This window comes from Anastrepha obliqua, chromosome 1, assembly GCF_027943255.1.
Source record: "Anastrepha obliqua isolate idAnaObli1 chromosome 1, idAnaObli1_1.0, whole genome shotgun sequence".
Lineage (NCBI taxonomy): Eukaryota > Metazoa > Arthropoda > Insecta > Diptera > Tephritidae > Anastrepha > Anastrepha obliqua.
In genome coordinates this window covers 91,532,280-91,552,676 of record NC_072892.1, presented here as the reverse complement: position 1 = coordinate 91,552,676, position 20,397 = coordinate 91,532,280, and the positions used below count along the sequence as shown (strand labels likewise).

The 20,397-nt window shown below is 33.7% G+C and overlaps 3 protein-coding genes across 19 annotated transcripts in view; 2 read left to right on the top strand and 1 right to left on the bottom strand.

The window, feature by feature from the left end:
* The window catches only part of LOC129251302 (myb-like protein AA), a 44,501-nt gene extending 36,876 nt beyond the window's left edge, over positions 1-7,625 (top strand). For 14 of the 15 annotated variants that reach the window (XM_054890752.1, XM_054890744.1, XM_054890716.1 and 11 more), the window contains one exon: positions 464-3,600. In XM_054890752.1, the coding sequence (XP_054746727.1) occupies positions 464-1,841 (1,378 nt within the window). In that variant the 3' untranslated portion in view covers positions 1,842-3,600. Of the gene's footprint in view, positions 1-463; positions 3,601-6,440 lie in introns of those variants that run through there. The other variant, XM_054890749.1, reaches the window with a different exon arrangement.
* A 2,830-nt stretch (positions 7,626-10,455) lies between these two features.
* LOC129251282 (vacuolar protein sorting-associated protein 16 homolog) lies at positions 10,456-14,434 on the bottom strand. 2 transcript variants are annotated; one of them, XM_054890651.1, is made up of 12 exons: positions 14,234-14,432; positions 13,969-14,158; positions 13,755-13,901; positions 13,574-13,703; positions 12,798-13,486; positions 12,610-12,737; positions 12,401-12,549; positions 12,225-12,346; positions 11,999-12,160; positions 11,666-11,940; positions 11,268-11,597; positions 10,457-11,210 (listed from the first exon to the last, which is right to left on the bottom strand). In XM_054890651.1, exons 1-12 carry the CDS (start codon positions 14,287-14,289, stop codon positions 11,063-11,065), a joined length of 2,526 nt encoding a protein of 841 aa, XP_054746626.1. In that variant the 5' UTR covers positions 14,290-14,432; the 3' UTR covers positions 10,457-11,062. The 2 variants fall into 2 exon arrangements, with proteins under 2 accessions (XP_054746622.1, XP_054746626.1); XM_054890647.1 differs by having other exon boundaries at positions 10,456-11,210; positions 12,225-12,549; positions 14,234-14,434.
* A 2,822-nt stretch (positions 14,435-17,256) lies between these two features.
* On the top strand, positions 17,257-19,349 carry LOC129251358 (tryptophan--tRNA ligase, cytoplasmic). Of its 2 annotated transcripts, none has more exons than XM_054890759.1 (5): positions 17,257-17,388; positions 17,467-17,704; positions 17,765-17,993; positions 18,218-18,400; positions 18,474-19,349. In XM_054890759.1, exons 2-5 carry the CDS (start codon positions 17,515-17,517, stop codon positions 19,159-19,161), a joined length of 1,290 nt encoding a protein of 429 aa, XP_054746734.1. In that variant the 5' UTR covers positions 17,257-17,388; positions 17,467-17,514; the 3' UTR covers positions 19,162-19,349. The 2 variants fall into 2 exon arrangements, with proteins under 2 accessions (XP_054746734.1, XP_054746741.1); XM_054890766.1 differs by having other exon boundaries at positions 17,257-17,395.
* Positions 19,350-20,397: the final 1,048 nt, after the last annotated feature.

The window sequence follows — 20,397 nt, the reverse complement described above, 5'->3', positions numbered from 1 at the left end:
TTCATGGAACTGCTATTGTGCTCTCCGCCAGAAGAGACGAGACCCAAAACATTTCGTTAGAAAAAATTAAAAGTGAAAACAATATTGTTGTACTTTTGCTATGTCTAGGGCACTGTCGACATACGTAGATTTAGCTTCATCGGGAAAATCAATTAGTGATTAATTTCATCTTGTCGTTTAGTTTATGTCGTACTTCTCGTATGAAACCATTTTATTTGTTTACCTCTTTAAAACAGTAATTTTTTGATTAAAGAAATATTTTGTAGTCGTACCGACACCCTGTAGAGTGATCCGGCCGACGAGGTAAAATATTTTTCGGCTTTCTTTAATACCATTTTGGGTATATAAAAAATCTTTGTTGTTTTTCATTATCGTCAAAACGAAAAAGAAAACAGAGATCTAAAGCTTTGAGTAGATTAAATTTTAACACAAGGAATATTAATAATAAAGCTTTGTTTTCTAGGGTTCGCAAAGGCTACAAATGCCATTGTGGCAAGAGCTACAAAACTGCTCAAGGCCTGAAGAATCACGCACTAGTTGCACATAATTCCTCGCCGGAGAGCGTTTTAAGCACGCAACATGTGGCTAATATGACTGCTACTAGTAATGGTTCCAGCGTTAACGTGGGCGCAGGCATAATTCTGCAACGTAGTAGTTCGCCCTCACAATCGTTGGGCTCCCTCAGTCCATCCAGCATCAGCAACATGTCGAGTAGTGCCAGTAGCTGTCATGGCAGCGCCAGCAGCAATACTCATAATGGCAATGGCAACACTGCTGGCAACAATAACGGTGGCAGCAACACAACCACAACCGCCGTCACCAACAATGTGTTGCAGCAGTTGACTAATGGTACACTTGGCAATGGTAGTCCCAATGTCGTTGCCACCACAAATGGTGTTGGACTCAGTTTGCATCATCATCAACATCACACACAGCAGCAGCAGCAACATCAGTTTAGCAATCAGCAGCAGCAGCAGCAACCACAATTACATAGCATTGGATCGACCGTAGCAGCTACATCAGGTAACAATAACAATTTAGTGCGTAGCAGCAGCAGCGGCAGCACTACTGGCATCAGTGGCAGTGGCCTGTTGGCAACGCAAACAACTAAAACTGCGACTGCAGCTACAAACTTGCTAGCAGCTAACGCAACGGCGAGTAAAATACTTAAGTTGGCCACCAATGCTGCGGCACAGGCTGCAGCAGCTGCAGCCGCAGCCAATGCTGTTGGCACAGTTGATATCATTGCACAGCAGCAACAACAACTTAAGCTGCAAGCAATCGTTGATAAAGTACAGTCAAAACAGCAGCAAAGTACATCAACTAAAATTGCGTTGCCAAATTTGGTAAATTTAGGCATTCTCACACCGGCCACCTCGCCAACGAAGCCACCCACGCAAACGCTCACATTTACGCAACAACAACCACAACAGCCAACACAACAACAATCACAGCCAACACATAATCTTCCTTTGACGCCCATTAGTCCAAGTGGACCAACACTCATTCAACAACAACAGCAGCAAAAAGGCATTGCGCTGTTGCATCAGCACCAACAACAGCAACAACATAAAAAAGCGGCTCAGGTTATTGGTAGCATACACCTAACTAGTGTATCCACATCGACGTCAACGTCCACAACTGCGTCGAATGCCAATATAAATAACAACAACAGCAACGGCAGCACTACCAATGGTGTCAGTAGTAATTGTGTCCCTACTGCTGCTACAACAGTTGGCAGCGGTGTTGTGGCTGGCGCTAGCGTTGCAGGCATGGCGAACGCTGTTGTTGCTGCTGCTTCTGCTGACGCAGTGGTAGGCGTTGTTAACGACGAAACGTAGCCTATACTAAAGACATTACTAATGCGACGTGAATTTAAATAGAAAAGAAATATTTAGTTTTTATTTAAAAAAACCAAAAAAAGGAAAACTAAATTTACAAAAAGCTAAAAATACAGCTTACCATATTTGGTGTATTGGTTTAGTGAGTGTAGGCATATTGCATACCTAGGGGATTGTAGGAATTAAATGATTTCAATCACACACACATATAGATACACATATATACATACAATATATATGTAAGAGTACACCATACAATTTTTGTCAGTTCCTTAAAAGTGTTAACGCAGAATTTTGGGTTTAAAAGTTGTTCTTGCTGCGACACTTACAAGTACTCTTGAAAGCGTTGTGAGTACGTGGAAGTACCTAGAGATTTTAATGCAAGTACATTAATTTATTAATTTTGATTTGTTATAAGTAAAAAAAAGAAGCTTTTTGCTCTGTATTGTACATACATATATAAAATTGAGATTAGGCGCTCAAATCTGAATTATTTGTGAATTTTCTAATAGTTATATGCGAAAAAGAGCTAATAAAAATGACCAAAAACAACAAAAGAATCGTTGAGGGATAGAAATGTTTAATTTTCATTAAAATATGTTGGGGAAACTAAGTTTGCTCAATATAAACAATTATTTGAATTTATAATTGTTCGAGTTTGATAAATATTTGTATGTAATCTCCTGGTGCGCCACTACGATAGTATAGAAACAGAACTTAATTGTCTTTTACGAGAAGACGTTTAATTTCAATTCAAATTCCAAAAATTTCGATCCACTTCCTGCAACTAGGTTAGGTTCCTAAAGATGGTAACCCTACGAAATCGAAATAAAATAAGCATTTAGCGATCAATATTGCACATATATACTATATAAATACATAGAAACATATTTAAATACGCCCCAATAAAACTAATTGCAAGTGTATTCAATATTCCGTAATGCTTAAATTCTGCACTCGAACAAAAATATCTAAAACGGGGAAAAATGCTTTGAAATTAATTGAAAATTATACGTTTACTCTTTCTATATACATATACTTAGTATATATGTACATATATACATATGTATACTTCTATGTATATTTACGAATATCTAGCGTTAGTGACAACCTTCAAGTATCCTTGTAAATTTAGACTGCTGCGATTTATTTTAGAATTAAAATTTTTTTTTGTACATTTTAGTTGATTCGTGCAATACTACTCTTTATAAGTAATTTATTTAGCTAATTATTATTATTTTTACTCATTTTTGTGTATATTTTTGATACTGAATTTCCTAAACACTGTATTGTATTGCTTTGATAACTGCTGATCTCCTATTCAAATTTAAAAATTAAATATAAACAAACGCTATACTATACACATCAAAAATAAAGTTTATACTTGATTTGTCTTTGGAAAAGTAAACACAAATTAAATTGTGAGTTCATTTCACTAAATGATTGTAGTAAAAACTTATACGATAGAGAATAAGTCATTCCATAAGCGCGTTGCTTCAGAGATGAGTGGAAATGAAAAGTATTTTGCAAGGTATTTGTAATGATAACAATATACAATTTTAAATCATAGTTGAGCTTAGACAAGTAGCTCAGGGAGATAAGCTATGTGCGTTTTTTGTTTTTATCTCGATCTTGCGTGTATATAACGGCACATTGTTCTTCATATGAATATTTTTACGTCACATGTCAGGCAAATTCTTTCTATGCAGGAAATTGTCTTTGATCTCTACATCCTTAGAACGGTTATCATAAATTTGTCTAGAGATTACTTTCAAATGTGAGCAAGTGAAGTGGAAAGCCCTGTACACTGCACTTCTACAAATAATATAACGTTTTTACGTTAGAATGCCATGTTGAACTTAAACATAGTTACTGCAGTCTGACAAAGGGATTACAATTTTTTATTTGCTCAAGTGCAGCGGTAGAACGGCTAAATGTCGACGAAAGAAAAGTTTATTAGGTGGGGAATATTCCAATAAGAACAACAAAGAGCGGTGAGGACGATTCGTCATCTAGCAGTCTTCAGAAGATGAATTTCTCTCAATTGTTAGTGAAAAGCTGAAACTTACATACATTTCGAAAGTGTACCAATATTTTCACATGCCACTTGAGTGCTCATTTTTAATTTGTTAAAAAATACAGGTGTTATATTTTACTGACTAGAAAATTAAATTTCGAGGTATAGTCGACGGCTACCCACACGCATTTACGTGATTAGCGAAACAACTTGTGGCAGATCTAAGATGATTTGGCCCGCCTCTGAATATGTAGGAAAGTTTCCAAGCTCTGTGAAGGAAGAATCTGGCGAATTTTTTCAGCAGGCTTAATGAGAATATATAAAGTAGCTCAAGGACGCTTTGGTTCTATGGAAATAAAATATTTTCTCGAGAATAGTTAATAGGCAACATAATAACGTTACTCACGTATAGGCACTTATCGTTTATTTAGGATATTTAGCTAAAGCGTAATGAAATGAGCTGCTGTCTTTTTGGACACTTTTCAATAATACTGTAAAATACAAAAGCTCTGAAATAAACTCTATTGTAAATACTTTTTTATATATCATTTATTCACATTTACTTATGTCCCTGAGCTATTAGCATAAAAAATTGATTGAGTACGAATACTCTGGTACTCGTTGTCAAAAATTTTACAAAATAAAAATTATAGGTTAGGAGTGCATAAAATTTTTTGAATAGTAATATGAAATAACTACGTACTTGAAAATGAAAACGAGCACCACTTTGCAATTTTGAATACCAATATTGGTACAAAAAGCGCCCATTTCCTGCCAGCTCTTCTGTTATGCTAACTACGTGTTGCAAATTAATGGCGGTATCAATTAACAGTATTTCATTATATGAAAATATGTATTTTCTTTTATATACTTAGGAAGACATAGAAAATTGAGAACCTTAAAGCCGTAATTCTCGCCCTTTTAATTTTTTAAATGATGACACTCTTGCAGCACTTGAAGGAAATTTACTCATAATGTATTGAGTTTGTTCCAGTTCTGTTTTATCTGGATATATTTTCAGTATTAACACTTTTATATTTTTATTAGAGTATTTCAATAGGTGCGCTCAGCTACAGCTGTCAAATTTGGCGCGACTACTAACTTCGGGTTGGATTCGGTTTCGGCAAAAAAAAAAACAATATCGAACTTGGGCTAAACATTTCTTTACATGTTTTGTGCGTAAAAATTGTAAAAACTTTTAGTTTTTGTAAAAAAATGTTGACTACTGATAGCAAAGCCTACATTTTTTGTTGGAAAAATTGCTTCGAAATATCTTATCTGCCCTTCCATCGAGCGTGGCTAGTGAGCAATTGTTAATTGTTCAGTGCTGTAGGTGAACTCTACACTGATGTAAAGTGCTGCTAGCAGGGCGAAAATAATTATAAGTCACTGAGCCCCCGAACATGTTCGGTTCGGCCTTAAAAAGCGATATATAGTAGGTCTTTCTCTAGTTTTGACATTTATCCATAGAACGCTACATGATTTGAGAACCACTGAAATTCTGAAAATTTATTATCAAAATTAGTCGAAGAAGGATTTAAGTCAACTTAGCACTTTCTAATGCAATATCAGTTTTATTGTTGGACACATTTCCGGCATTCTTGTAAATTTCAATAATGGAACGTAATTTGGTCAAACCAATTGGTATCACCAATTAGCTATGAGCAGAAATATTCCAAACACTTTTTTCAATTACTCCAATAAACACACTTTTTTTAATCACTATAATATACATATATAGATTTTCATTCTAACAAAATACGATGGAAATATTTTATGCGAATTTCCGAACAGGCCTTTATATCATAACTTTCTACGAAAGATTAGGGCTAATTGATTTAAAAATTATTAGAATTAAATAGGCTACAAAATAATTTGTCTCGTACGATGGCTTTTTGGAGAGTTTTTTCTTTCAGTAATTACATATTTTAAATATCATTAACGCATTCCTTAATAATGCGTGAAAAATGAGTATGAATAGTATTGTACAAAAGCGAGGATTTAGTGATATTTAGCTTTAGGGGTTTTTCATTCTTCGATGTTTTTTTTTTAAGCTACTAAGTTCTTTTAAGGACATTTTTATACACATAACTACCTTTTTACCTTTACTTTTTGTAGTAAATTTAACTTATTATTGTGCTTGCAAACCCTAAATTCTCTATTCAGATACAAATTGAAGCTGATCAAATAAATACCCTATATAATTGGAAATAACTAGGCGTGTTTGCTTTATGGAAACTCATGATATCGTTAAAAACTAAGTTGATACGAGTTGGCGCAACCTATTTTCTTTGAAAATTTGATTCGACTATGTGCAAGCCGAAATAAGTACACAAGTAGTAGATAAGTTTTATTCTGTGTTCCCTTTGAATTACACTAAATTTAACAAAATCAAAAAAATAGCATCGTATGAATTTCTGTAATTTTAAACTCCCACTCAAACACCTATTTTTGCATTATTCTAATTGGTTTTTAACTTTGTCTTACAATTAAAAATTTTCTTAGTTTATTTCTTTCCTTTTCGTTTTTTGGTTTACTTTTATTTCCTTTCTTTTTCTCCTTCTCTCTTCTGCTGTTTCCAGAACAGATAAATGCAAACACCTCCGCCTGCATGCCTTTCAATGGGCACCTACTCACTGCTGCTTCGCCGATCACCAATGCCAACAACATCAGTGTCTGTCCTAACGTCAATGCCGTACTTGCAGCTGCAAACAATCGTGCATCGACCGCAGTTATCGGTGTTCCTCCAGTAGCCACAGTGGCGGTCAGCGTTAATGGCATTCCAATGAATACTACAAGTGGTGCCAATAATTATAACAATACGCAAATATTTAATAACCCGCCCATTATTTCACCCACTTTCATCGAACACAAGTACTCGGCAAATACTTTCAAAGAGAAATTTTTAGCCAATCTGCGTGCCAATCATAGTGGCGCACACAAATCAAGTAATAGCATTAACAACAACAAACATTCAACTAACAATAGTAGTTCTGCCACTAATAACAACAATAATAATGTGACCAGTAGCGTGAATGCAAACGCTATTGGAAATGATGGTGGAACCAGTGGCTTGGTGGGCAATCACACGACCAGCGTCTCTACAATGGGCGCTGCTGTCGGTATTGATGACTTGTGTTCTATACAACAGCAATTGAGTGAAAACTATAACAAAAACACATTGTACCAGAAGACAATAAATTGATCGCATACACTTTCAAGTTGATGAAGTTGTGGAACAACTGTATTTATGAAAACAATGCGTTGAATCTTTGGCTGTGACTAGGACGGCGAAGATTACAAGAAGTCAAAGCGGGAAAGCGGGAATTTGCAACAAGCAAAGAAACAGTAATGGAAAAGAGTTAAAGGGAGGTTGAAAAGAAACATAGATTTGTTTGCGATTAGTTTTGCAAGATCTACGTTGCAGTTACTATGATGCTTCTGATGGCTTTGCGGTAAAGCGGTTAGAAACTTTCAATTGAGTGGAGGCTGGCGCTGTTCTCAATTCTGCACATTTTATGTATTCACTTCAAATGATTTGTTATTTAATTATTTCATGTTTCACGAATTGTTTCTCCTTTAAACACAATTTAGACACCTTGAATTAACAAAAATTGTATACGATTTATTCTTTAGATACGAAATTTGCTTAAACATACATTTGTATACCATATTAATTTCATGTGAATTCGGATGAGCCTGTGTGCTCCGTTTCTGTAATGCAAATACTGCAATATAAACGAATTAGTTCATATTTGTAAAGCAAATCTTGTTTATTTCTCTATTATTTAACATTATATTATATCATTCGTTAGCAACATTTTAGTTTACTGTGAATATGGAAATTGCCACAATTCTTATAGCTAAACCAGCTTTAATTGAAAGAGGCGTACGGAATTTTTTGAATACCTGAAAAAAAAAAACAAAATATATATACTTGTATATACACAGCCTGCGACAAATGATAGCACATCAACGTTTTGAACAGTTTTGACTATTTTGCTCTTTTTGCTTTTGATTGATCATTGTTCTTTTTGTAAAAGTATAGCTCATTATCTGGCAAAACCAATATTATAATAGAAAACATTTTTTGGAGAAAATCCGCAATGCTTTCATGGAAAAACATTAACTTCAAAACTGTGCTTTATTTTACCAAAAGTAATAAGCTCTAATATTGCATACCAAAAATCTCCCCAGAAATTCTAATTAAAAACCGTGGAATTGGAATGAGAAGTGTGTATAATTTTTCTAATTTCGTATAAAATTGAATTTAAAACATTAAAAAAAACTGCTGAAAATGTTTACGTGCCATCCTTCGTCGCGGGATGTGCATAGTTATTGTGTATTACCTACAACCAAGTTTTCCTAGAAAAAAATTTAAAGAATTTTTGGTAGGTGAAAAATGGTATTGAAGCAAATTTAACGGCATTAAAATAACTTACTTAAATTTTTAGTATGCATAAGTATGTGTGTGAGGCATTAAAGCATATTTGCATTCATACACAGGAATATACAAAATTCATGGTTTGGTTGTGATGTTTGATGCCACTAGTAAAAAAATGTTTCCTTAATATCTTGCTTTTGGTATAAAGAAAAAGAAAAATGACGCAACCAAAAGCAGTAGAGTACATTTTTTGAAACAGTTAAAGAAAGGAGACAAAGTTGGGGTTTATTTAATTGAAATAAACCTAACATAACCTTACCTAATTCAAATAAAATGTTTTTCCCTAAAAATTAATGTCAATCATTGCATCAGCTATCATTCATTTGCTTTTTTGTGTGCTCAAAAACGGATATAAATATACATTTTCTCCAAAGCTAACTATTAAATATTATATGCTACACTAAAATTTTCATAAATTGTTCAAATTAAGAATTATATGTAGCTTGAATTTACAAGACATTTTAAGTGAACTCAATTTTGTAAGTAGTTCGCTCAGCGAAAATTGAACTCTCTTGCTTTTGGCTGCGTACTATAGTGCACGTAAATTAATCTCTATTAAGATTAATTAAAGAATAATGATAAAAGATTTTTTGTAACTAACTACCAAAAACTATCTCAAAGGAGTAAAAAATCTATCCTTGACCTATACTCACCCACAAAAAGCAAAAAAAAAGTTATAATTATAATAGCAACTGGCAATGTTATGCAAAAAATATGCAAATTTAGGAAAATTCATTAAATAAAAAAGAAATGAAAATTTATGTGTTTAAATGTGTACGCTTTAAGACTAAAATCGCATATTGTTCTCGCGCCTTTGCTGTCGCCGAAACAAAATGGATAACCACCTTCTTCACTGTTTACATACCTCTCCTCTTTTACCACTCTCTCTTTCTCTTGCACACCGCCCTCTTAAATACGACAGTTTTGCTTATGAAACTGTGATTTTTTTTCTTTATAGCAAAATCTATCGCAATTTATATAATATACATATATGAAAAATTGTTTATGCTCTTTAACTAGTCACTATTCTTGTAGGCAAATTAGTTACTAATTTATAGTTTAGAAATTGTATTTATAATTATTTTTGTACATAATGTTTAGCATAGTTTATAAATAGTGAAATATTAGCTGTGTTAATTTGCCGATTAGTTTAAAAATAGAATATGAAATAATTGAAATTATTAAAAATTAAATGTATATTTATGCAATTTTTTTCTTTGAAAGAAAAAATGTAATAAACACAAGAATCAATTTTAGATTAAATGCTGATTTGATAACAGGGCAGGACAATTTATTTCGCAAAAATTTTAAATCATCGGTCGACTTTGCAAAGTTACTAAAATTCTTGAAGTGGTTGAAAGCCTTGCGCAAAATATTATTCGGCACCGTTTTGTGTGTATTAAGCAGTTAAACTTGACTTGAAACCAACACGAGAACTAGTAGGCATTCATAATAATTGCATTTGTTTATGAAGGTATGCGTTAAATTATGAAATAAAAATGTAATCATATAGCGATTGTAAATATTAACATTGTGAAACAAAAATTGTTAATGATCATCGCTTTTATAATAATATTAGTGTGTTCATGCTTCAAATTGTTGTAAAAAATAAGAGTGGAGAAAAAATCTGAAAATAACTTTTTTTTAGAAACAGATGAACCGAAATATTGTGGGTATCCGAATAGCTAAATGATTAAAGAATCTTGATATTTTTTATACAAAATGCAATACCATTTCACATGATTTCAAATAAAGTCAATGTTTGTGTTCGAAATATAATATATATTATAAAAATAAAAACTAAAATCACATAAATTAAATGCCAGAAAATTATGCTGCTACATCTTTCGTTAACAAGCCTTCTCAAAACTGCTTTCCCAACTTGATTAACAACTCGCAGCTGATTAATAGCAGACAAATGTATTCACAAATATTGCGATCGCTTAACAAACAACCAATTAGAGTAAATAACTTGTAAACAAATTAGTTCAACATTATTTAAATATTTATTACAAAGTAAAATGTATCAAAAAAAAAAAAACATATGTATATAATTATGCCGAAGAAATTAAAAATGAGATAAAAATACAAGTGTGAAAATATTTAAGAATAAAAAAGAAAACCAAAACTTTTGGAAAACATTGAGAAAAATATTTCATCTTACATAAGACTGCTGTGTTTTGTTCGTAAAACATATATATAAATTATATATATGTATGTATAATTATATTAATATAGTTATAATTGTCAATATACTGTACTATACAAAACAAACAAAGTATCTACAATAATTAATCATGATTATAATAATAACAATATTTTTATGTAAAGCATTGTCCTTAACATATATTAATTAGCATACAATTGTGTAATAATATACAGTAATACAGTATGTATGTATTCAACTATGGATAATAATAATATTGAATTGAAAAGCAAGGAGTGTTAGTTAAATATAGATAAGTATATTTCTTTTTTGCTTTATGTGATCTATTACCTAAATACCTTCATATATTATACATACACAAACACACATAATTGCATACATACATATTCACGTATATATACATACGTACAATATATATATATATATATATTATATATATGGAAAAATAAATGGTCCTTTGAAAAGTCAATATAAACGCTTATTCTTTTACTTTATATATTCTAACCGTAGAAGAATGTTTTTAATATTTTTCTTTTACATTTTTATAATGGTAATAGTGTGTTTAATACTTGTACCTAGGTGGGCACTACATTTTATTTCTTTGAAGCCAAAGCCGCAATATGTGAGCCGATTTTTTCTAAAAGCGCCCGATTACCATTCGTGCTAGCTTTATTTTGGATTGCATATAGTATATTCATATCACGTTGCTCGAACGCGCTATCAGTCGCTTCATCCAATAATCTATAAATGTATACATTGTTTAGAATATTAACACTGAAACATGTTTTTTGAGCTTACTCTGCACGTAAATACCAGTGCGCCTTCCGATCGTCGCGACATTTCATAATGTATTTGCGCGCCTCAAGTAAATTATTCTGCTTCAGGCACACCTCCACAAACGGTTCATAACCAATGGGACTCTTTTTACTTTTAGCAAACTTCTCTAAATCGTCCCATTTGTACTTTTCGGACATGGTTATAATGCGCAACCACCAGAAGCGCTTATCTGGCACTTTGAAATCACTTTTGATTTTTTCCGCTTCCTTTAGTTCACCAATTTGAAGCAAAAGTAGTAGTGTATCGTGTATAGAGAGGCCATTGAAAGTCGTTTGATGCACTTTGCCATATCTAGAAGTTGAATTTCAAAATAAAAATAAATAAAAACAAAGAACAGGAATACGAAAGCATGAGCTTACTTTGGAGTTAACACATTCTTTTGTAACTTTAATAATTTGGCAGTGTCAGCGCACAATTCGGCATCGACATGCTTGCGGCCCTGCGTATAGCTATTGGCTATTATTGGTAAATTCGATTCCAAACTGTCGCTCTCGATCGCATTGCGAAAATGGTACTCCGCAATGGATTTTTGGTCATCTTCCTGATTGTAGATGTCGTACAGTGCTGTGCGGCTCCATTCATTCATCATTTTTTTGTAGATATTCAAAGCCATCGGGTATTCGCGTATGATAATCTAATAGAAAGAATATAAATTAGTTGAACACATGACTGCTTAGATCAAAAGTATTTACATTAAAATTAGCTAGCATCATTTTCTTTTTGATCTCTAAAAGTACTGTAGCCACTAACTCAGTATCGCCTGATTGTGTGGCACTTCTGATGGCCCGATCGTACTTGCCCAATTTTAGTAAAAGTGGTACTTGTAAAGAAGCGCGTGGTTCCAGTTCAAGTAACTAATAAGGGAGTGGAATGAATTGTATATTAATTTATATAAGAAAGTATGTGTATGCAACTGACTTTAATAGCAAGTTCATCGCGCCCTACGTCATGGGCCTTCTCAGCGATATTGCAGAATGAGATTCCTTGTACTGATGGATTTTTAAACTTTTCTGTGATTTTACGTGCAACCTCATTATCGTCTGTTATGAAATATTTTATTATAATTAGAAGTGAGGGAATTTTATTTGGCTTACTTTTATCGTGTACAACTTTATGGTACGCCCAGTGTTCTAAAATCCATGATTCCGGTAATTTTAAGTGTTTTGCCACTTGAATTGCGATGGCATAATGCTTGCGAAAGACCAAACGCCCCAGTACCACTTCTGGCTTCAAATGACAAAATCTACAATCAAAGAAGAATAATGTAAAATAAATTCACTTACAGAATTTCGGTGGAGCTTACTGGTTATAGGTTAATGGCATGGCAATTTTTTCATGACGTAAGGTATTAAGCACACGTAGAATTCTTAGTATTCGCATGTATTCGTCAGGATTGTGTGAAGGAATGAAACCTTTGCCAAAGTAAGCAGTCTTAAATGATAAAATATTTGTATATGAACAAAGCAAGTGTTAACCGACCGAGTTACTCACGCGCAGTAAGCTCTTTTGAGTTTCGGTGCAGAATTCATAGCCGGCCGCCTCGACGCACTCGTCGACTGCAATACTCATTTTGTCACGGAACAAACTCAAATATTCGTCAGCTTGATGTGATTTTTCCTGATATTTCTTTTGGGCCTCAAATAAGAAGCTTGAAGGTTCCTGACTATTCACAGCAAATATATTTTGTACACACTTCGGCAGCTTTTGAATCATTTCGTGTGCGCTATTTGTTATAATGCGTACACCATCCATTTCGGCCACAAGAAAAATGGCTGGATCATAAGTAAACAGATTTTTATCGCCATTGCAGTTAACAACCAATAGGAATGAAGGATATGAAATGACCACAGCATCAGCTTGATTTTTTTCAGCATTCATAACCCATTCAATTTGTCGTGGAATATCTTTGCGGCCGGTGTCGAATTCACAGTATTTTTTATTCATATCTACAGTGCCTAGCCATAGGAGACCGTTATTCGTATAAAGTGCTAGATTTTGATGGTTATACGACACCGACATGAGTAGGATGCGTTCGAATGGTCGGTCAAAGAGATTTCGCGTAACTGTACCCACGGACTCGCCAGGAAATAATTTAATAACTTCTTGATCACGACCCAACAGACAATACGTATTACGTTCTTCCGTCACTATTTCCCAGCATGTGCACTCTGAAATAGATTCTGCGCAGTCATGGATATATGAATGTATAGTATATTTCAAGTAAATTTTTAATATTTATTGTTAATTGTTACTTCAACTTAACTTACTTGGAATTTCTGGTAATTGACGTGTACGGACGTCTTTTGCGTTGTTGAGCTTAAGGAAGAGTCGTCCGGTCGTTGTAAGAACAGCAACGCCGGTTCCAGAAGTTGATTGAAATATTTTGGCGTCCATAATCTAAATTTAATATTTTTTAAAACGAAATAGAAATCTTCACGCAACACTAACCTTAGTCAAACTAGCTTCCTGACCCATACTGTATGATTCTTTTTCGTTGCCAAACATGTCGTAAATGAAAACTAGCGCGTCATCTTGTACACATATTAGCTCCTCTGTATCTGACCAACCCATATTAATTAGCTTGCCATGATTCCACTATGTTACGAAAGAATTGGTATAGAGGGATCATAGTTAGATATTTATTTCTGCATTAAATACTAACCATGATTTTGCCCAACTCTAGACCGGCCGTGTCGAAAATGCGTATCATTGGTTTTACACTACCCTTAACTGGTACGATTTGTTTTGGATCCCGCATCATGGCTAAGGGGCCACCAAACGGAGCGCCCACCAACTGCATGTACTCCAGGTCTACATCGAGCGGCCAGTCCGGAGTAAAAAGGTCCAATTTTCTTGTTTTATTAATTATAAAAACATATTACGTTAAGTGGATCTCTAATAACCTATGGATATATTTTACAGTTTACCTGTACGTATCCGGACGTAGAACGAACCAGTCACCGGTATTGTACATGATCGGCATTTTGAAATTTACTTAATATATGCAAGAAGACGACGAAAAATTACAAGAAACTCCCTCTGGTAAAATAATAACAAATGCACTTTTTGTCTGTTGCTGCGAATCAGCTGCGCAGTGTTGCATACGAAATATGTATGTAGGTATATATTTATGCTAATGGTGCAATTACCCAAAAAGGCAAAATAGCACTAAAATGCAAGCCGTAAAAGGCAAGCCGAATAGAGAATATATACGTCAACGGTCACAAATCTAAACAATGAAAATATCGTGTTGGCTTTCTACCATGACAGTTTTGATTATAATGTCTAAGTGTGTGGACCTAATTTAAGATTATTACACACAAATATAACAATAAAAAAGAACTATATTCACTTATAAACACTCTTTGTTGATTGAACCTTTTTTACTGAATAACGCTTGGTATTTTATTAAAATTCTATTATGACAAATGCTAACGTTTGTAATATCGTAAAAATAAACGTGCGGGATGAACTGCCAAATTAACGATAATGAGAAAAAATAGAACTAAAAGAAAAAAAGTCAACCAGAAGGGACGTTTTTTTTATATACAATTTGATTTCAGATAATCAGCCCATAATATTTGATAAGAGGAAGAATTGTGTTCCATTTCATTGCATTAATAGAAAGAGTAATTCAATTGATTGAAGGATATGATCTCCCACGCAGAAGAGCTACGCTAACTTTTTAATTTTTTTCGCTATTCTGCACTTTGTTCTAAAGCTCAAAACATACTTTTTTAACACAAAGGATGGATATGGAAGCATATGACTTCTGTAGAAGTTGTCTTGATGAGGAAGAAGAAGGGATAATCTTGCCCCTTATGAGCCATTATCATGCTGTATCCAGACGGAGATTTACTATTCTAGGCAGACAATTTTTTTATGAATTGGAAGATCTCAGTTCTGATAAGCACACACTGGTTTTAGGAGAAATAGGGAAAGCCCCACCCGACCCCACAATGGGCTATGAGCCCCACAACTAATAAAGACGTAACATTTAATACGGTGACGGTATCAGAGATTCTGTAAAGAAATTCCTTTCCTTTTTTGTAGAAGATAATGGAATTTTCCAATTATTAATCTTAACACTTTTTAGCAATAAATAATCGGAAAACAGGAGAGTTAATGAATAGTTACTTCGATCCAAAAGGATTAATAAAAAGTGTCCAGTAGGAGCAGAAAACTACTAATTGAATTTCATGTTCATCTGACTTTACATAAAAGCGGTACCACTATTTCATCCGTATTTTTTGAAGAAATCGTTCTGCAAATTCCGGTCGTAATATTACGGGAGCGCTTTTCGAGCAAATCAAAGCTTAAGCGGTTCTTATTCTTTGACCTCCCATTTCACGTTGTTTTTCCAAGACTAATTATTTCTTTTCTCAAAACACATTATTATACATATAATGTATATTTATATATAGAATAGCAGAATGAGGCTGTTGCAAAAGTAGAGAGTTGGTCGACATTCGTCTGTTACGGCAAAATAAATACAGTAGATTCTGTTTTTATGCGGCTTTTTTTTATGCGGTTTTGAAATAGTGCAGCTTTTTTAAGGGGTTAGGTGGGTTTGAAAATTTCAAAAAATCGATTTTTTTGTCTTATTAAATAGTATAATATGTTTAAAATATTCTCCTAAAATTTCAAATTGAACCGAGTAAAATTCTACGAGATAGACCCTTCAGAAATTCCGCCCATCAGGCCATGTCAGTGCAGCGTTTCGTTTTTAAACGCGTTTATCTCAAAACTCGATTTTTTAAGCCGGTGGACACGATTTCTCGAAAAGTTATGAAGCGATTTTGTTCAAATTTTGCACACATCTTTGGAATAACATTATCAAGTTATTGAACGAAGGATTTTTTTTTTTATTACAACTAATTTTTTCGAGCCAACACATGACGAAAATTTGACCAAAAAATGTGTTTTTTTGTTCAAAGTCTGTCAAAAATTCAAATTAAAATTTTTTTTCGTTCGTCCAGTAACGAGATTTATCCATGTACTAACGAAATATTTTTGGTTTTTTGATTTTAGATGAACCAATAATGAGTTATGCTGTCCACGGCAAGAGCATTTTTTTGTGAGACGTTAAGGGAGATGAGGTACCAACGGCTGAGTTTTCGGAATTTTTAAATAAAAATTTCACAAAATACTGTTTAAATATGTATCTTTGATATGCTGAATTGTTTAAATAAAATATATGATTGTATATATTAAAAAAAAATAGTATAAATACCCTTTTTTTGAACCTCTGTAACCCACCTAACCCCTTAATTAAAAAATGCATGTCGACCTATCGGAAATTGCACATATAAGCAAGATTCTAAACCAGCTAAGCAAAAACTCATCACAGATTATATCAAAAATGTTTACCCTACAAGTATGGAACCGCCTGCAACACCATCCAGATCATACGTGTACATTTCCTCAAGTGATGGAAGTGATTTTACGCCAAATCCTAAACGAATGCGCAACATGCCGGTATTGTCTGATTCCATTTCTGACGATGTAAATTTATTTTTCGATTCTGACGTTTCTTAAATAAAGATATAATTTTCAAAAATACAATTTTTTGTTTATGCCATTTTATTTAATTATTTCAGATTCATGCGGTCTATAGAACGTATCTATAGTTATAATATGGGACTAGTACCCTTTTTTTATGCGATTTTATTACATTATTTCAGATTTATGCGGTTCTTAGCACTTTTAAAACGTATCTATAGTTTTACTATAGAACTGGTAGCTTTTTTATGTTTTTTTTTTTATGCTGTTTCTTGCGGAACGTATTTATATACCGCATAAAAACAGAACCTACTGTATAGACAATTGGCGATGCTAATATTCTGATTAAAAATAAATTATATATGCGTATCAATTTTATATTTCATTTTAGCCATGCTATGGCACACTGTGCTTCATTGCTGTCAACCTGATCAGCTGTTTTGCTCCGCTGATGATTGCACATAGATTGTAAATTTGTTGCTAAAATTTCCCGTTTAATGTGTGCTTGAGTCATTCAGTCGTGCCAAGTAGTAATTCCTCACTTATAACATAATTTTTATATCTAATTCAAAATAAACGGGTAAGCGGTGAGGATTTAAAATTGAATAGTGTGTGTGTTGTGAATTTCCCCATTTAATTCAAACGTTTCATCATGCAGTGCACACGTGTTAGAGCAGCCCGTTTACACCAACAAGAATCAATAAATATGGATACAACTGAATCTCCAGGTGTTGCAGAAGGTGTAGATGCGCTGACTTTGAATAACGTTGGCGATACTAAAGTGGTGGATAAAGTGCCGAACGGTGTGGAGGCTACCGAGGATGAACGTGATGTTGTAGATCCGTGGAATGTAACCAGCACCAATGATGAGGGCATCGACTATGACAAGCTAATAAGTAAGAGTTTGTTCAATTTTTTTTACATTTATTTGTTTTTACATTTCATACCTATTGTAGAACGCTTTGGGTCTTCGAAAATAGATGAAGAGTTGATAACACGCTTCGAAAAGATAACCGGCAAACAAGTACACTATTTTATACGTCGTGGCATATTCTTTTCGCACCGTGATTTTCATACAATTTTGACCCTAAAGGAACAGGGTAAACCATTTTATTTATATACTGGGCGCGGGCCAAGTTCCGGTTCATTGCATATCGGGCACTTGATACCATTTTATTTATCTAAGTAAGTATTTACTCAATTAATAACAGTTAGAAACTCTTGTGTAAATCATTAAAGTGACTTTTTAACCATTTAACAGTAGGTTGTTTTTGTTGCCCTGCTATATCCGTATCTTACCCATTCCTGCTATAATCTAATTTTAATAAATATTACTTAGTTTTTCCCCAACTTTCACGAGATAGTAACTAATTCAATACTAATGAATTATTTGAAAAATTGCCCATCAGATGGTTGCAAGAGACATTCGATGTGCCATTAGTAATACAGTTGACTGATGATGAGAAATCACTGTGGAAGGATTTGAAAATCGAAGACGCTATTAAATTAGCATACGAAAATGCGAAAGACATAATAGCCATCGGTTTCGATCCAGAAAAGACTTTTATCTTCAATGACTTGGAATACATTGGGTAAATAACTTTATATTATATAATAAATTCATAATTTCATTTCTATACCTACATTTCTGCATTTTACTTTCAGCAAATGCCCTGCAATGTATCAAAACATGATACGCATTCAAAAATGTGTCACTTTCAACCAAGTGAAAGGTATATTCGGCTTCGGTGATTCTGATATTATTGGTAAAATATGTTTTCCTGCTGTGCAGGCAGCACCAGCACTCTCTAGTACGTTTCCTTTTATATTTACTGGAAAGAAGCCAGTACATTGCCTCATTCCATGTGCAATCGATCAAGATCCATACTTTCGTATGACACGTGATGTGGCACCACGTTTGGGTTTCCCAAAATGCGCGCTCCTCCATTCGACCTTTTTCCCCGCACTTCAAGGTGCGAAATCCAAAATGTCTGCCAGTGATCAGAATTCAGCAGTATTTCTTACCGATACACCGAAACAAATAAAGAATAAAATCAATAAATATGCATTTTCTGGTGGACGTGCCACTGTCGAGGAGCATCGTAAATTAGGTGGTAACCCTGATGTAGATGTAGCATTCCAATTGCTGAAATTTTTCTTGGAAGATGATGCCAAGTTGGAAGAGGTCCGTGTTGCATATTTGAAAGGTGAGCTGCTAACGGGCGAATTGAAAAAGCTGGCTATCGAAGTTGTTAGTCCAATTGTGGAGGAGCATCAAAAAGCACGGAAAGCTTTAACCGAAGAGATGTTGGCAAAGTTCTTTGAAATACGACCATTAAAATTTGCGCATTAATGTTGGAATAAAATAACAGTAACACGTATTTCTTAGTTAGTTTGAGTACTTATTTTTTTATAGAAGTTTATTGTGTGTGGTGGTGAAAAGCACTGCATCTTGGAATTTAAAAAATAAAAATAAACAAATAGCTTGCATACTTTTATGTCTGATAATGCTAATGCATAATGTAAATATTTATAATTTTTTTTCAAATATTATAGTAAAGGAAGGTAGTATTGACCTCACTACAATTTATTTACTATACAAGTAAACATATCGAGAATTACTTAACAATTTTTGCTAGCCGCTGCAATGTTTTTTATTACTCTACGACGTGCTTTCGTAATTTGAAATTCGAGAAGGGAGCTAGTTGCATATTAACATACACTCGTACATGCATATTTTTTGGACTAATTAAAAATACAAGTATACTTAATTATGCTGGAACTGCAATGCTTTTTAGTTTAATCAGGTAGAGACCAACTTTATTATTTCATTTTATCTATTATTTTAATTAAATCGGTATTTATTACAAAAGCATACAAAATTACATCCAAGATAAATTTTGATATTTAATTCTATTTTAGAATATACATATATGGATGTGAAGCCGTATTTAGTAAAGTTATTGCTGTAATTAGATTTTGTGATTGATTTCGAGATAAATTAAAAGTACATTGAAACGTCTGTACGTACATACAGTGCTTCTTAATTTATATTCAGGGTATATGAGTTTGGTAATTCAGAAACAGGCGCTGTACGCCAACTACGAGCCGATTGCTAAAGAAGAATGTTGAATTATGAGGATTAAACCCAACGGTCTTCAACCTCCCTGACTGAATTCAACAGAGACAACAAGAATGGAGGTGGGCTTGCAGAGAATGAATAGAAGATTTTAAATTGTTATGTTTTTTGGTATAGTTATGAATTTTTACAATTTTTCCCTCAAGAAATTTAACTGTCCACTGGTTGAGTCCGCAATGTGGCGGTGACGTAGGGTTTAAAATGCCTTCACACTTACAGCGACCGCTAAAGACATCCTTTCTCTTCCTCTCCTGGACGAAGTGAGAGAATATCCAAATAGGCGTTCTGATAAAGACTGCAAAACCTCATGCTGTCGGCTCATCTTTTAATTAGATAGGTAGGTTAAGGATATCATGTCGGTGGGCATCTCTGCCCATGTCAAGTTTTTTGGCGCGTAGAACTCGCTCTATGTACGTGCCAGTAAGTTGCAGACCCTTTAATCCTGCAAGC

Excerpts from the sequence above, each read along its gene's own strand:
- LOC129251282 (XM_054890647.1), bottom strand. The coding sequence starts at position 14,289 with ATGCCGATCATGTACAATACCGGTGACTGGTTCGTTCTACGTCCGGAT. Across the intron at positions 14,159-14,233 it reads CTACGTCCGGATACGTACAG|AAAATTGGACCTTTTTACTC; the intron begins GTAAACTGTAAA and ends TAATAAAACAAG. Across the intron at positions 13,704-13,754 it reads AGGAAGCTAGTTTGACTAAG|ATTATGGACGCCAAAATATT; the intron begins GTTAGTGTTGCG and ends TATTAAATTTAG.
- LOC129251358 (XM_054890759.1), top strand. The coding sequence starts at position 17,515 with ATGGATACAACTGAATCTCCAGGTGTTGCAGAAGGTGTAGATGCGCTG. Across the intron at positions 17,994-18,217 it reads ATACCATTTTATTTATCTAA|ATGGTTGCAAGAGACATTCG; the intron begins GTAAGTATTTAC and ends ATTGCCCATCAG. Across the intron at positions 18,401-18,473 it reads AATGACTTGGAATACATTGG|CAAATGCCCTGCAATGTATC; the intron begins GTAAATAACTTT and ends TTTTACTTTCAG.